We start from the raw sequence: 14492 nt of genomic DNA, 5'->3' as shown, positions 1-14492 counted from the left end.
GCGTGGAAGGTCATGTTTGACAAATCTTATTGAATTTTTTGAAGAGGTTACGAGGAAAGTTGACGAGGGTAAAGCAGTGGATGTTGTCTATATGGACTTCAGTAAGGCCTTTAACAAGGTTCCGCATGGAAGGTTAGTTAGGAAGGTTCAATCGTTAGGTATTAATATTGAAGCAGTAAAATGGATTCAACAGTGGCTGGATGGGAGATGCCAGAGAGTAGTGGTGGATAACTGTTTGTCAGGTTGGAGGCCGGTGACTAGTGGTGTGCCTCAGGGATCTGTACTGGGTCCAATGTTGTTTATCATATACATTAATGATCTGGATGATGGGGTGGTAAATTAGATTAATAAGTATGCAGATGATACTAAGGTAGTTGGCGTTGTGGATAATGAAGTAGGTTTTCAAAGTTTGCAGAGGGATTTAGGCCAGTTAGAAGAGTGGGCTGAGCGATGGCAGATGCAGTTTAATGCTGATAAGTGTGAGGTGCTACATTTTGGTAGGAATAATCCAAATAGGACATACATGGTAAATGGTAGGGCATTGAAGAATGCAGTAGAACAGAGTGATCTAGGAATAATGGTGCATAGTTCCCTGAAAGTGGAATCTCATGTGGATAGGGTGGTGAAGAAAGCTTTTGGTATGTTGGCCTTTATAAATCAGAGTATTGAGTACAGGAGTTGGGATGTAATGTTAAAATTGTACAAGGCTTTGGTAAGGCCAAATTTGGAGTATTGTGTACAGTTCCGGTCACCGAATTATAGGAAAGATGTTAACAAAATAGAGAGAGTACAGAGAAGATTTACTAGAATGCTACCTGGGTTTCAGCACGTAAGTTACAGGGAAAGATTGAACAAGTTAGGTCTTTATTCTTTGGAGCATAGAAGGTTGAGGGGGGACTTGATAGAAGTATTTAAAATTATGAAGGGGATAGATAGAGTTGACATGGATAGGTTTTTTCCATTGAGAGTAGTGGAGATGCAAACAAGAGGAAATGAGTTGAGAGTTAGGGGGCAAAAGTTTAAGGGTAACAGGAGGGGGAATTTCTCCACTCAGAGAGTGGTAGCTGTGTGGAAGGAGCTTCCAGTAGAAGTGGTAGAGGCAGGTTCGGTACTGTCATTTAGAGCAAAATTGGATAGGTATATGGACAGGAAAGGAATGGAGGGTTATGGGCTGAATGCAGGTCAGTGGGATTAGGTGAGAGTAAGCATTCGGCACGGACTAGAAGGGCCGAGATGGCCTGTTTCCGTGCGGTAATTGATATATGGTTATTACTTATCTTAATAAGACTTTTGAGTCTGTTTTGATTTTGCCAAGCTTTTAATGTTCGGAGTTAAATTAGTTACTGGGAGCAGCAGAGAATTCTTCAAATTTGAATCAGTCAGTTGCAACCTCGTTTTGTTTTTAATCAATTTTATGGCTGAAAATGCTTATCCACATCTGTACGTCATTCCGAAATGACAGATATAACTCTGGGCGAATTTTCTTACTTCTGGAAAATGTTCACAGGGTAATGATCGCCAGAAATTAATCATGTCAGAAGCATTTGGGACTGAGGGAAGCTCATCAAATTTCATGTTCAATAATGAATTTGTTTTCAAGTCAATAAGTTCCATTTGTATGTTACTAGGCATCTTCATGATTTTTTGTTCATTAAGAGAAAATGGGTTTATAAATGCAAGTATCTAGTCTGCTTCTTTAGCAAAATCAAGAAAATGACTTTCAAATGACTCTTGCAATAACCTGAGTTTTTCAATATATTTTGTAAAATTGCCATTATCTTCAGCATATCACTCTGCTCTTTTAAGTGTGGAAACTGGTTCAAATCTTCATTTTCTAACTGAGAGGTGAACAGTTTTAATTTCATCTTGAATGCATTGATATCATTTACTAAGCTAGGAAACAATTTGTTCTTGCCCTGGAGTTTCAAATTTAGATCATTGAGATGACTGGTAACATCAACTAAAAATGCTGAATCAAATAGCCAATTGTTATCACATAAAAGGGCTCTTTCCTCAGGCAGCTCATTTTTCTCTTCTAGAAAATTATGAACAGTGTTTTTCAGTTTCCAAAATCTACTCAGAACCTGTCCTCTAGAAAGCCAGTGCATCTCACAATGAAGGACGAGATCGCCATATTCCAAATCTGACATTTCACAATATTCTCTGAATTTTCGTCTGTTTAATCCTCTTGCTCGAATTTTATTCACGCATTTCACAACCAGTAACATAACATGCTGCAAATTTAACCTTTTTCCACACAGTGACTTTTGGTGTATAATGCAGTGATATTTTAGTAGAGGATGACCCAAAAAGTTTTCAAACAAACTTGTAGTATCAGCGGCTTTACCCATCATTGATGACGCTCCGTCAGTACAAACACCGATGTGTTTACTAGAATCTAGTTGTAGATTTTCTAGGCATTATTTTACTTTGTCAAATATGTCTGATCCTCTTGTTTTTCCCATGAAGAGACTCAAGACCGATAGGTCCTTCAAAGACGCTTCAATTCTTCTTATAAAAATGCTTAATTGGGCTAAATCATATATGTCAGCAGATTCGTCCAAAGCCAAAGAAAAGAAAGTACAAGCATGGACAAGGTCTTTCAGTTGCTCAGATACATCATGACAGAGTTCTTCGGTGCGTCTTGTAATTGTTTGCTTTGACAGAGCAATTTTGTCTACTTTCCTTTCAATATTTTTATCACCAAGACATCTTGCAAATATTTGGAGACAAGGCTTAACAATTTTTTCTCCATCAGAGCAAGACTTCCGTTTATTGGCCAATGCTAAAGCAATTTCGTAGGACGCTTCTGCGATCACCAAACTTTCACAACTTTGGTCATATTTTGACTTGTTCCTTTTTCTTAATCACATATTCTTTCCGTAACTCAGACCAAAATACTAGCTTCAGTTTTCGTTCTATTTCAGTCTGATGCTGTGTTTTATAGTGTCTATTAAGATTATGTCTTCTATTATGTGAGAAAGTGTTTTCACAAACAATGCACAACAGTTTTCCTGATGGACTCGCAATAAATAAGAACTCATTTTCCCACTGTTCATTGAATTCACGCTTACTGTCACTTTCTGCTTTTCTTTTGCATGTAATGGGTAACTGAATGGAAAAACAAGGCTTAATTTTCGAAGTAAGTACAAAACTGCAAATGTTCACAAAGGACGAACAAAGCACAACTCCATAGCGCACGAGTGTCAATTGTAAACTGACTGGCAAAAATCTATGATGAACCGCTGGTACAGACGCCTGGCACCTCAGGATCAAACAAGTATCAAACGTGTTATGGAACGACTGCAGAACAAAAGTCCTTATTTCCTAGCTCGACTCATTGTACATTTTTTAAATTGAAAACAGATTAATGTTAAAGAAGATAACATTCGCCAAAAGATGTGCATGAAATAATAAAATTGCTAAAAATAATTGCTAAGTTTTAGATTTATTCTCAGTAAAACCCATTTCTAGCTATAAGCTACTTGAATTCCTGCTATAGATTTTTTTTCTACAAATCGGTTTTTGGTTAATACTTTTTGCATGAGTAGGCTTCCTTTTTTATTATTATCACTGGGGTGCAATGCACCACTTCTAATCATCCAATGCACCACTTTCAGTACATGAGCGATAGGTTGCCCATCCCTGCTCTGTACCCTGGTTATTGAAGGCAGGTATCCCACATGCCTTCTTCACCACCTGTGCTATTGCCCCCAGGAATTCTTAGACTTTTACATCAATGCCCCTTCTTTTCCTCAGTATCACTTACAGTCCTACCGTTTACTATTTCTCGCAAAGTACATTATTTGCCACTTTTCAAAATTAAATTCCATCTGCCTTTGCTCTGCCCATCTAACCCATTCATAAAATCCACCCTGGAGCTGAAATCTGTTCTCCACATTATTAACAAAGCCACAAACATTTCTGTCAGCTGAGAGCTTACAAATTCATATCCATGTTGTTAATGTGCATGATAAACAGTAAGGACCCCAACACCTGCAATGTACCATAAGTCACAAGCTTTGGATCACAAAAACAACCCTCTACCATCACGCTTCATTTCCTAGCATCAAGCTAAGTTTTGATCCAATTTAAATTGCTCTGTGTACCTTGGGTTCTTAGCTTCTGGATCAGTCTCCCACATACTGTAGGTCCTTGTCAAAGGTGTTCCTTAAATCCACATAGTCCACATCAACCACACAACACTCAGTAACCATTTATCTCTTCAAAAACAAATCAATTATATACACAGGGCATAAAGCCATGCTGACTATCTTTTACTAATCTTTGCTTTGCTGTTCAGATTAATCTGGCCCTTCCCTACCATAACATAAAACTCAACTGTCTGGAATTGTTTGACTTGCCACTGCTGCCACTTTTCAATAAAGGAACCACATTCACTGCTTCCAGACATCTGGTGTCTCTTCTCTGGCCAGAGATAACTTTAAAACATCTGTCAGAGCCCCAGCAAATCTTCTCCTTTGCTTGCATAGCTGCCACGTATGCATCTCATAAGGCCTCGTTTAATCTAAGACAATTAATACTTTCATCTTTTCAATTGTAAATTGCTCTAGAAGTCCACAAACCCCAACAAGATACTTTTATAGTAAGGTTAACTTGTAAATACCTTAAGAAAATGCAAAACTCTAAATTGATGTCTATTTCACAGAAACACCAATAGCTTCAATGTGGTGATAGGTCCTAGATCTGGAACTCTGCTACATGCAAAAACTTCATAGCACTACTGTATCACCGGAAGGCAATGTATCTTCAAGGATAAATGTAAGTAACAAAATTGATGACGTCATTTACTGTGGCAATGAACGTGGTAAAACATCACCCCTATGCTTCTGATGGAATGTATGTTGACATCAAGTCCTTCCAGGAAGATAACAGTAAAAAGTATGCTTTCTACAAATTAGTAAGACACTGAAAGTCATTCAGAGATCAGCAATAAACAAAGCTAAAAATCAGACACTTTTGACTCATCACAACCAATGAAATGTGACTAGTTTAATTTAACCTCCAAGAGGACCACAACCTTGTTGTAGGGTTTGGAGGCTTGCATGCCTCAATGAGCTGGAGAGCTATGTTGGCTGGAGTCAGGGCTCTTGGCAGCGTCACCCAAAGCAAACAGGTCAAAGGGTAGAGGTCAGACTAAGATTGGTCCTCCAGTCCTCCAGGTTTGGGGGTTCAGCTCAGGGCTCACAATCCAGACTGGTTAAAAAAATAATTGTTGCAGGAACAGCAATGAAATGTCCTCCTACATCTGTGTCTGATGGTATGGACAGACAGAGATGGAGAACCTTCACTGTGGCCCTAAACGGCAGTGGCATAACGGACAGTAAGTTACATGGATAAAGTGTGATACAGAAATGATAAATAACACATGGTACTCACTTAAATTTATAGCTTTCTCGTTTGTTATTTATAAATCCATCAGCTGCATCATGCGGCACCACAAATTCCAACACTGAGTTTCCATTATCGTCATCCAATGAGTAAAGCTACAATAGACAGAAACTGAGAACAATTCCAAGTCTAACAAGAATATCATACAAGAAGAAAGGAAATTTAATGTACATTATGTCCTCAGTTTGGGGCAACTGAAACACCTCCCGAAGGAGAGAGACAGAAACTCTAACCTGGTCTATTGCTGTTCCACTCTGCACCTGTGGCACACCAGGCAACCTTGCCATTTCTTTAGCATTTGTTGTTTTTTTTAAACAAGGCTGAGTTGCTAGTTTGACACTCAACTCGGCATGAATGGAAAGCGTGCAAGAAGTCGTCATATTCAAATTCGGGACCATTCGCCTCAAAGATCGGTTCTGATACCACTACACCACCGGCCAACTGAACCAGATCTATAAAGCACCTGAAATAATTACTTGAAGAGTCATAACCCACAGAATAATGGATCAAGAGCTGGAGAGCTGGGGGAAGTGGGATTAACTTCTGAGTTTCCCTGTCCATATTAGCCTGGCAGAGACACAACCCTGTACGTTTTTATACTCCTAAACATTTCTTGAATTTGCTTTAAACTCAGTGAATTACTTTTGCTTGGACACTCCAGTTGCAAATTTTGTTCAACATGGTTCCAAAAGTGTTAAAAAGAGTTATTTGGTGATTGGTGGTGGTGCTAGCTGAATTTAAGCTAAGGTACAGAGAACTCCTCACACTTGTTTAAACCAAAGGGACGGGACGTTAGTTTCGTATCCAAAAGATAGCACCTCTAACAACTCAATTTAAGTTTCATATTATGGTGCACACTGCAGGAGCCATGGAGCGTGAGAGCTGGATGGGGATTGTTGGGGTGAAGGTGCGTGTGATTAAGGGGGGAAATCACAGACTAATTTGTTTGAGGTCTGGGCTGATGATGTGCGGGTGAGAAGGGGCTGAATCCAGGCAGTGTGCGTGAACGGGGGAGGGGGCCACTGCAGGGCTAAAAGTGAGTGGGTTGGGTAGCGGGGGTAGGTTCTGCAGGCTTGACGATAATGGATACGGGGGCTATTGCAAGATGTGAACTGAGTTGTGATAGGTAGTGTGGGAATATTGCAAAGTACTGAGTATTGCAAAGATGACAATGAAACGAGGACTACAGCAGGCAGGATGTGGGGCATAATGACGGTGTTGTGGGAGGGATTATTTTAGGGTGTGTATGGGTCATTGTCGGGCTGGCAGTGAGCGGTATTGCAGGAATGACTTGTGTGCGCTTGTATAAATGCATCATTTTGCAGGATGGTGTATTGGATGGGTGGTTATTTCAGGGCTAATGGTATTATTTCAGAGTGTGGGGGGTTTGCAGGTATTTGAGTGTGGGTTTATCATAGGGTCTGGATTGGGTCAGACCACGGGGTCTTGTTCCTCGGTACCGGGAGAGGGTTTTAAGACCCCACCGCTTTCCGTTCCCAACCCGGACCCTCACTCACCGCCACCGGCCGCTTGGTAGGCCGTAGCCTCGCAAATATCCGAATCGTCTGCTTCACCATGCCCAACACGCCAGAGCTGTAACCACAGCAACGGGAAAACCTCCCGCACTCCGCCACCTCCCGCTCTTCGATTGGTTGCCCTGGTGGCCGGCGTGTGAACTGTTTTGAGTATCTTGGCTTTTGATTGGATCTCCGCAGAGGTCCCGGGCGATTTGCAAGAAACTCAGAGATCTACTTAGTAATCTTATAATACACAAAGTATATTGGTATAAACAACTCAGTTGATGCAATCCCGGTAACTACACCTTTACAGACAGTGCGACCCTGTATAACAATATATCGATGCAATCCCATAACAAACGGAATCTGATTCCTATAAATTGTTACTGCAATGTCTTCATCGCAGTCCTATAGAGCATACCATGCAACTATTTCTACAGTCTAGTAAAATAATAGTTAATGCATCCCCTTTTTAACAACGTTGTCAATACAATCTCATAAGGTAGTCAGTGCAAGTACAAATAATGCACCCAATTACACCCGCAGGTAATATAACTCAAGAAGAGAATGTATATATTGCAGTTGTGAAAAACAATGAAATCGGTACAACATCAGGAAATAATGGAGTCATTGTAACCCCAATTAATAACGCAACAATGTGACTCCATAAAATAATGTCGTCGGTGCAATCCACTTAAATAATACCATCAATGCAACGACCCTATTGTTCATATACTTCGGATAAATTAATGGAGTTAAAACATTTTTGGCAGCTGTGGAAGTTAAATTCTGTTGATGAAACAACCCATAGCCTTTTATTTTGGGGAAAAAAAGACAATCTAGTAACTAAGCTAGTGAAATTGCAACAATTCATTTCCATTTGCAAATCTTCAAAAAGTGAAGTTGTCCATGCCAAGATGGCATTCAGCTCCAGACTGCTGTGGCATAATATTCTTACCAATGATCAAAGCAAATCAAAATTTAAATTGAAAAACAAAATTAAAATGTTTTTTTTAAATCTGTGATTACCAATGTCCAAAGGTGGATCGGAGGTCCGGGTCGAAGCCAGAAGATCGATTGGAGGTCCAGATCGAAGCTCAAAGGTCGATCGGAAGTCAAGGCTGGATGACCGAAGTCTGGGTTCGCGAATTTCAGTGAGTACGGTGACACTCAGTGTCTGCGAATCCACGAGTCCTCTAGCGGCTGAAGGAGATGCCCCGTGTATGGGCCAGTCGGCCAGTCCAAGTTTAGAAGACTAGAATGGTCGCGGGTGCATTTGCTGCTGTTGTTGGTTGGTATGTTGTGATTTCTTCTTTTCTGTGTTGTTTTGAGCGTTGTGGGCATTCTTTGTTGGCACCAGAATGTGTGGTGACACTTAAGAACTACCCCCAGCACGTCCTTGGCTGTGTTGGTTGTTAGCGATAAGTGAATCTCCAACTAGAGTATAGCTAACCACCTGCAGTGTATTGGCGCGTTCTCTCTAGGACGATGTGGATTTCTTCCATGTACTCCATTTCCCAGCCATACCCCAGAGATGTGCTGGTAGTATACATTACTGCTAAGTATAGGTAAATAATTAATGTAGAGATGAAAGAGAATGGTTACGAAACACCACAGGCCAAATAGCTGCCTTTTGTAAGTTTAATATGGACTTTCATTGCACCTGAGTACATATGTATCTCTGTATATGACAACAAACTCAACATCTGACAGAACCATCCTAATAAATATGGCAGATACTAGAGTATATTAACAAGGTAGGCCACTTGTGTGCACAGAACCTGCAAAATACGAAAGGTTCAACACCAACAAGAACAAGGGGATCTACTTGACTAGTATCTCGCCATCACAAATATTTTACATCAGCAAGCTCTAAGGCTTTGATGTAACCATCTACACCAGGGGTTCCCATCCTCTTTTTATGCCAAGGACCAATACCTTTAAGCAAGGGGTCTGCAGGCCCCAGGCTGGGAATCTCTAATCTAAACCAATCCCAAAACATTTGAAATAAAAGAGCAGTTAGTATATGTGAATAACACCTATAGGTAGCAGGCCATCCTGATATGGAAGTATTTTATAGTTGCTGGATATCATTCCTGCAAATCTCTGAGAGAGTATATTCACTAGAAATACACCTCAGCTCGCAGTGTTTTCTCAAGGACGGATCAGACTGGTGTGCCAGCAGTTATCGGCCTCCAAAAAAGAGGGAGAAGCAGAGTTGTATGCACCTTATAAACACGAGATTCTGCAGATGCTGGACATTTTGAACAAATGATGGGGGAACTCAACAAGACAGGCAGCATCCATAGAGTTGACATTTTCAGCTGAGACACCTCATCATGTCTCGGCCAAAAATATCAATCGTTTATTCCCTTCTGTAGATGCTGTCTGACTTGCTGAGTTACTCCAGCACTTAGTGTTTGTTCGAATTCACCCTAGACCTATTGAAATCTGGTTTACATAGAAGTGTCAATGGCAGGCATCACTGAGGCAGCAGATTCGAAATGTCTAAAAGAAACTTTAGGGATGATTTTAGTTGATGTACAGTACATTTTGAAATGTACATGATGTGAGCATGATTCATATAAAAAAGATCATGACTAATTTCTGTAATTACTGAAGTACAGTAACTCATTTTCATATTTCACTTCATTAACGTGGATTTTTGTCACATACCACTGAAATTACCCAGTTAGTACAGATTGGCAACAAAATCTGTCTGAATGGCACCACAACAACAACCTCTCACTCAGCATCAGCAAAAGCAAAGAGCTGATTAGCAATGACAGGAGAGAAGAAGCCGGTGGTCCATGAGCAAATCCTCATTAGCACAATAGAGGTGGAGAGGGTCAGTAGCTTGAATTTCCTTGATGTTTACATATCAGAGAATCTGCGCTGGGACCAGCACCTGTCTTTACAAAGTGCCTGTCTTAGACCTCCGGCTAGCATAAACCCTACCACCACTACCCTCTGACTTCTATGTTCTGACTGTAAACTATGAGGGCTCTGTGGATGACATGCATTCCATGGATCAACATACCATGAGGGACCTCTAGACCTCTCCCCAATCACCTTTGTCAAAAACCCATCTAGACCTCTCCCCAATCACCTTTGTCAAAAACCCATCTAGACCTTTCCCCAATCACCTTTGTCAAAAACCCATCTAGACCTTTCCCCATCATCTTTGTCAAAAACCCATCTAGACCTCTCCCCAATCACCTGTGTCAAAAACCCATCTCGACCTCTCCCCAATCACCTTTGTCAAAAACCCATCTAGACCTCTCCCCAATCACCTTTGTCAAAAACTCATCTAGACCTTTCCCCATCACCTTTGTCAAAAACCCATCTAGATCTTTCCCCAATCACCTTTGTCAAAAAACTCAGTCAAGTTTGTAAGATATGAACACCTTACAGAAGTGGAGACTAGCCCAAGTAACCCATACAAAATACTGCCTTGCTCAGCCATACTGGATAGCCCTGATCAGGCCATGCCTTTCCAAATGCAAGCAGATAGACAGGTCAGGAGAAGAGAAGATGTACAAGGGGAGCCAGAGTGGGGAATGGAAGAAGAGGAAGGCAGGGGGAGGGGGTTACTTAATGGTAACCTCATATTCTATCCCTTAATTTTTATGGAGAGTGGGCAATGTTGTTTCTTTGTTTAAAAAGGGAAATATGGATAATCCAGGAAATCATTTGCAGAATATCCTTCTATCAGTGATAGAGAAGCTATAGTAGAGGATGGGATAGGGTTTACTTGCATTTGGAAAGGCATGGCCTGATTAAGGACAGCCAGCATGGCTGAGCAAGGCAGTATTTTGTATGGGTTACTTGGGCTAGTCTCCACTTCTCAGGGACCTTGCCTGTTGCAACTGATGATACAAAAACCATCAACAAGGCCCCAGTAATCTCCTGTCTTGCCTCTTGTAATTCTGATACTTGTAATTCGGGCAGATGATGCAAACATTAAGTAGTTTTAATTTTCAAATCAATGCAGTCCTGTTTGAGTTTTTTTGTTTCCCTCGTGCATATTAGAAGCGTATTTAGAATACACCCATACCAGGAAACTTGTGATTGGAACAGATTTCACATCTTACAGATTGTAAAGCTACAAGTTGTTATCATGTAATACAACATTCTGCTGTTATTCCTATTTTATGGTTATAACGACACAAAAAGAGGCCATTTGGCTATTGGTCCTGGCTGGTTCCCAAGAGAGAATCCCGTTTGTCCCATTTCTCTCCTGTTTATTTCTCTCTATCGCTGCAACTTAATTTTCACTTGCATATTTAGAATTTTTGCCACTGACTTACGCTGAGTGGTAGTATATAATCAACCTGCTAGCGAATCTTTCGGAAGTGAGATGAAACTGGACCATCCAGAATTCAGTCCATATTTTTACGAAGATACATTGGCACAGATAGAACTGAAGTCAGGATTGATCCCAATTCCCTGTTGCAGTAAAATCTTTAGCACCCACAGCCTATTTCTTCTAATTAAGAAATTACCACAACTAAGCTAAAATGTTACCAAGCAAATAGTGGGTGATTTTATAATTGGTTTATTGAGAAGCAGAATCAGGTTCAGTTTTAATATCACCGACATCGTATGTCGTGAAATTTGTTGTCTTTGCACAGCAATACTATGCAATACATAACTATAGAAAAATTGTGAATTACAGTATATATAACATAGTAAGCATGAAGTGGAAAAATAGAAATTAAAAACTAGTGAGGTTGTGTTCGTGGGTTAATGACCATTAAGAAAATGGATGGCAGAGGGGAAGAAGCTGTTCCTGAATGGCTGAGTGCGTGCCTTTAGGCTTCCGTACCTTCTCCCTGATGATAGCAGTGAAAACAAGGCATGACCTGGGTGATGGAGATCCTGAATGAAGGATGCCAATTTTGAGGCATCTCTCTTTGACGATGTCCTGGATAATACAGAGGTTAGCGCCCAAAATGGAGCTGACTAAGCTTACAACCCTCTGCAGCTTATTTTGTTTCAGTGCAGTAGACCGCCCCCACAATACCAGATGGTGATGCAGCCAGTTAGAATGCTCTCCACGGTATATATGTAGAAGTTTGCAAGCATCTTTTGTGACATTCCAAATCTCCTCAAACTCCAAATGAAATAGAGCCACTGTCGTAGCATAGCTAGAAAGTTATAAATGACTCTCGAATATAAAAGATCAAAAACTACTCTGCCGCCATGGATGGTATAGTGGTGCAGGATGAAAATTGGTCCCTCGCAGCTCCATGACCCTGTGTTCAATCCTGTGAAAGAGAATAGGTTAGAAATATTCAAGTTTACTTATCACGTGTACTTTGAAGACTAAAGGGAAATGCAAAGTTTGTGTTAACATCCAACACACCCGTGGGTTGTGCTGGGCAGCCCGTAAGTGTTGCCACATATACTGGTGGCAACATAGCATGCTCACAATGCACCGAATGGCCTCCTTTTTGTAAAGGGTAAGATAAATAAAGGGAAATTGTTCCCATCAGCAGAGTTCAAAACAGGACATAGACTCAAGTTGACAGTCAAAAGACAAAAGTGTAGGTAGGGGGTGATGTGAAGAAAAAAAATATTTAGATAGAACATTATTACCACTTGAAACTTACTGGCAGTAGAATAGAGGAACTACAATTAGGAACTTGTGAGAAAGATTTGGATAGGAATTTATGGAGTCATAGTGTTACACAGCAGGAAACGGGCTCGTCAGTGCCAACCAAGATGCCAATCTGAGGTGGTCTGATTTGTCTCTAAATCTTCCCAATCTAGAGGCTTATCCAAGTGTATGTAATTGGACCCACTTCTACCACTTCTCCTGGCCACTCATTCCATATACCCATCACCCTCTTTGTGGAAAAACCTGACCCAACATTTAGATTGTAAGACTTAGGAGTAGAATTTGACCATTCAGCCCAACAAGACCTCTCCACCATTTCATCATGGCCGATTCATTTCCTTCTCTACCCCATTCTCCTGCCTTCTCCCCATGACCTTTCATGCCCTGACTTATCACGAATCTGTCAACCGCCACCTTAAATACACACAATGATCTGGCCTCTACAGCTGCCTACGGCAATGAATTCCACAGATTCACCACCCTCTGGCTAAAAAAATTTCCCCCATTTCCATTCTAAATGGACATCCCTCTATTCTGAGGTTGTGCCCTCTGATCTTAGATTCGCCCACTATAGGAAACATCCTCTCCACATCTACTCTATGTAGACCTTTCACCATTCAATGTGCTTCAATGACATCCTCCCCATTCTTCTAAATTCTGGTGAGTACAGGCCCAGAGCCATCAAATGACAACAGACAGTAGGTGCAGAAGTGGACCATTTGGCCCTTCGAGCCTGCACCGCCATTTTGAGATCATAGCTGATCATCTACTATCAATACCCAGTTCCTGCCTTGTCCCCATATCCCTTGATTCCCCTATCCTTAAGATACCTATCTAGCTCCTTCTTGAAAGCATCCAGAGAATTGGCCTCCACTGCCTTCCGAGGCAGTGCATTCCAGACCCCCACAACTCTCTGGGAGAAGAAGTTTTTCCTTAACTCTGTCCTAAATGACCTACCCCTTATTCTCAAACCATGCCCTCTGATACTGGACTCTCCCAGCATCTGGAACATATTTCCTGCCTCTATCTTGTCCAATCCCTTAATAATCTTATATGTTGCAATCAGATCCCCTCTCAATCTCCTTAATTCCAGCGTGTACAAGCCCAGTCTCTCTAACCTCTCTGCGTAAGACAGTCCTGACATCCCAGGAATTAACCTCGTGAATCTACGCTGCACTTCCTCTACAGCCAGGATGTCCTTCCTTAACCCTGGAGACCAAAACTGTACACAATACTCCAGGTGTGGTCTCACCAGGGCCCTGTACAAATGCAAGAGGATTTCTTTGCTCTTGTACTCAATTCCCTTTGTAATAAAGGCCAACATTCCATTAGCCTTCTTCACTGCCTGCTGCACTTGCTCATTCACCTTCAGTGACTGATGAACAAGGACTCCGAGATCTCTTTGTATTTCTCCCTTACATAACTTTACAACGTTCAGATAATAATCTGCCTTCCTGTTCTTACTCCCAAAGTGGATAACCTCACACTTACTCACATTAAACGTCATCTGCCAAGTATCTGCCCACTCACCCAGCCTATCCAAGTCACCCTGAATTCTCCTAACATCCTCATCACATGTCCCACTGCCACCCAGCTTAGTATCATCAGCAAATTTGCTGATGTTATTTTCTATGCCTTCATCCAAATCGTTAACGTAAATGGTAAACAGCTGTGGTCCCAATACCGAGCCCTGTGGCACCCCACTAGTCACCACCTGCCATTCCGAGAAACACCCATTCACCGCTACCCTTTGCTTTCTATCTGCCAACCAGTTTTCTATCCATGTCAATGTCTTCCCCCCCCCCCGCCCCCAATGCCATGAGCTTTGATTTTACCCACCAATCTCCTATGTGGGACCTTATCAAATGCCTTCTGAAAATTGAGGTACACTACATCCACTGGATCTCCCTTGTCTAACTTCCTGGTTACATCCTCGAAAA

At 41.3% G+C, this 14492-nt stretch overlaps 1 protein-coding gene across 6 annotated transcripts in view; it reads right to left on the bottom strand.

Moving 5' to 3' along the window:
- The window catches only part of kif6 (kinesin family member 6), a 569609-nt gene extending 562583 nt beyond the window's left edge, over positions 1-7026 (bottom strand). For all 6 annotated transcript variants that reach the window (XM_073056062.1, XM_073056057.1, XM_073056056.1 and 3 more), the window contains exons 1-2: positions 6930-7026; positions 5401-5507 (exon numbers count right to left, since the gene is read on the bottom strand). In XM_073056062.1, coding sequence (XP_072912163.1) covers positions 5401-5507; positions 6930-6989 — 167 coding nt within the window. In that variant the 5' untranslated portion in view covers positions 6990-7026. The remainder of the gene's footprint in view (positions 1-5400; positions 5508-6929) is intronic.
- Between the last annotated feature and the right edge of the window lie 7466 nt (positions 7027-14492).

The sequence above is a fragment of the Hemitrygon akajei genome, chromosome 9 (genome assembly GCF_048418815.1).
Source record: "Hemitrygon akajei chromosome 9, sHemAka1.3, whole genome shotgun sequence".
Taxonomy (NCBI): Eukaryota; Metazoa; Chordata; class Chondrichthyes; order Myliobatiformes; family Dasyatidae; genus Hemitrygon; species Hemitrygon akajei.
Note: the sequence above shows the minus strand (reverse complement) of the source record. Positions and strands in the feature narration are given on the sequence as shown.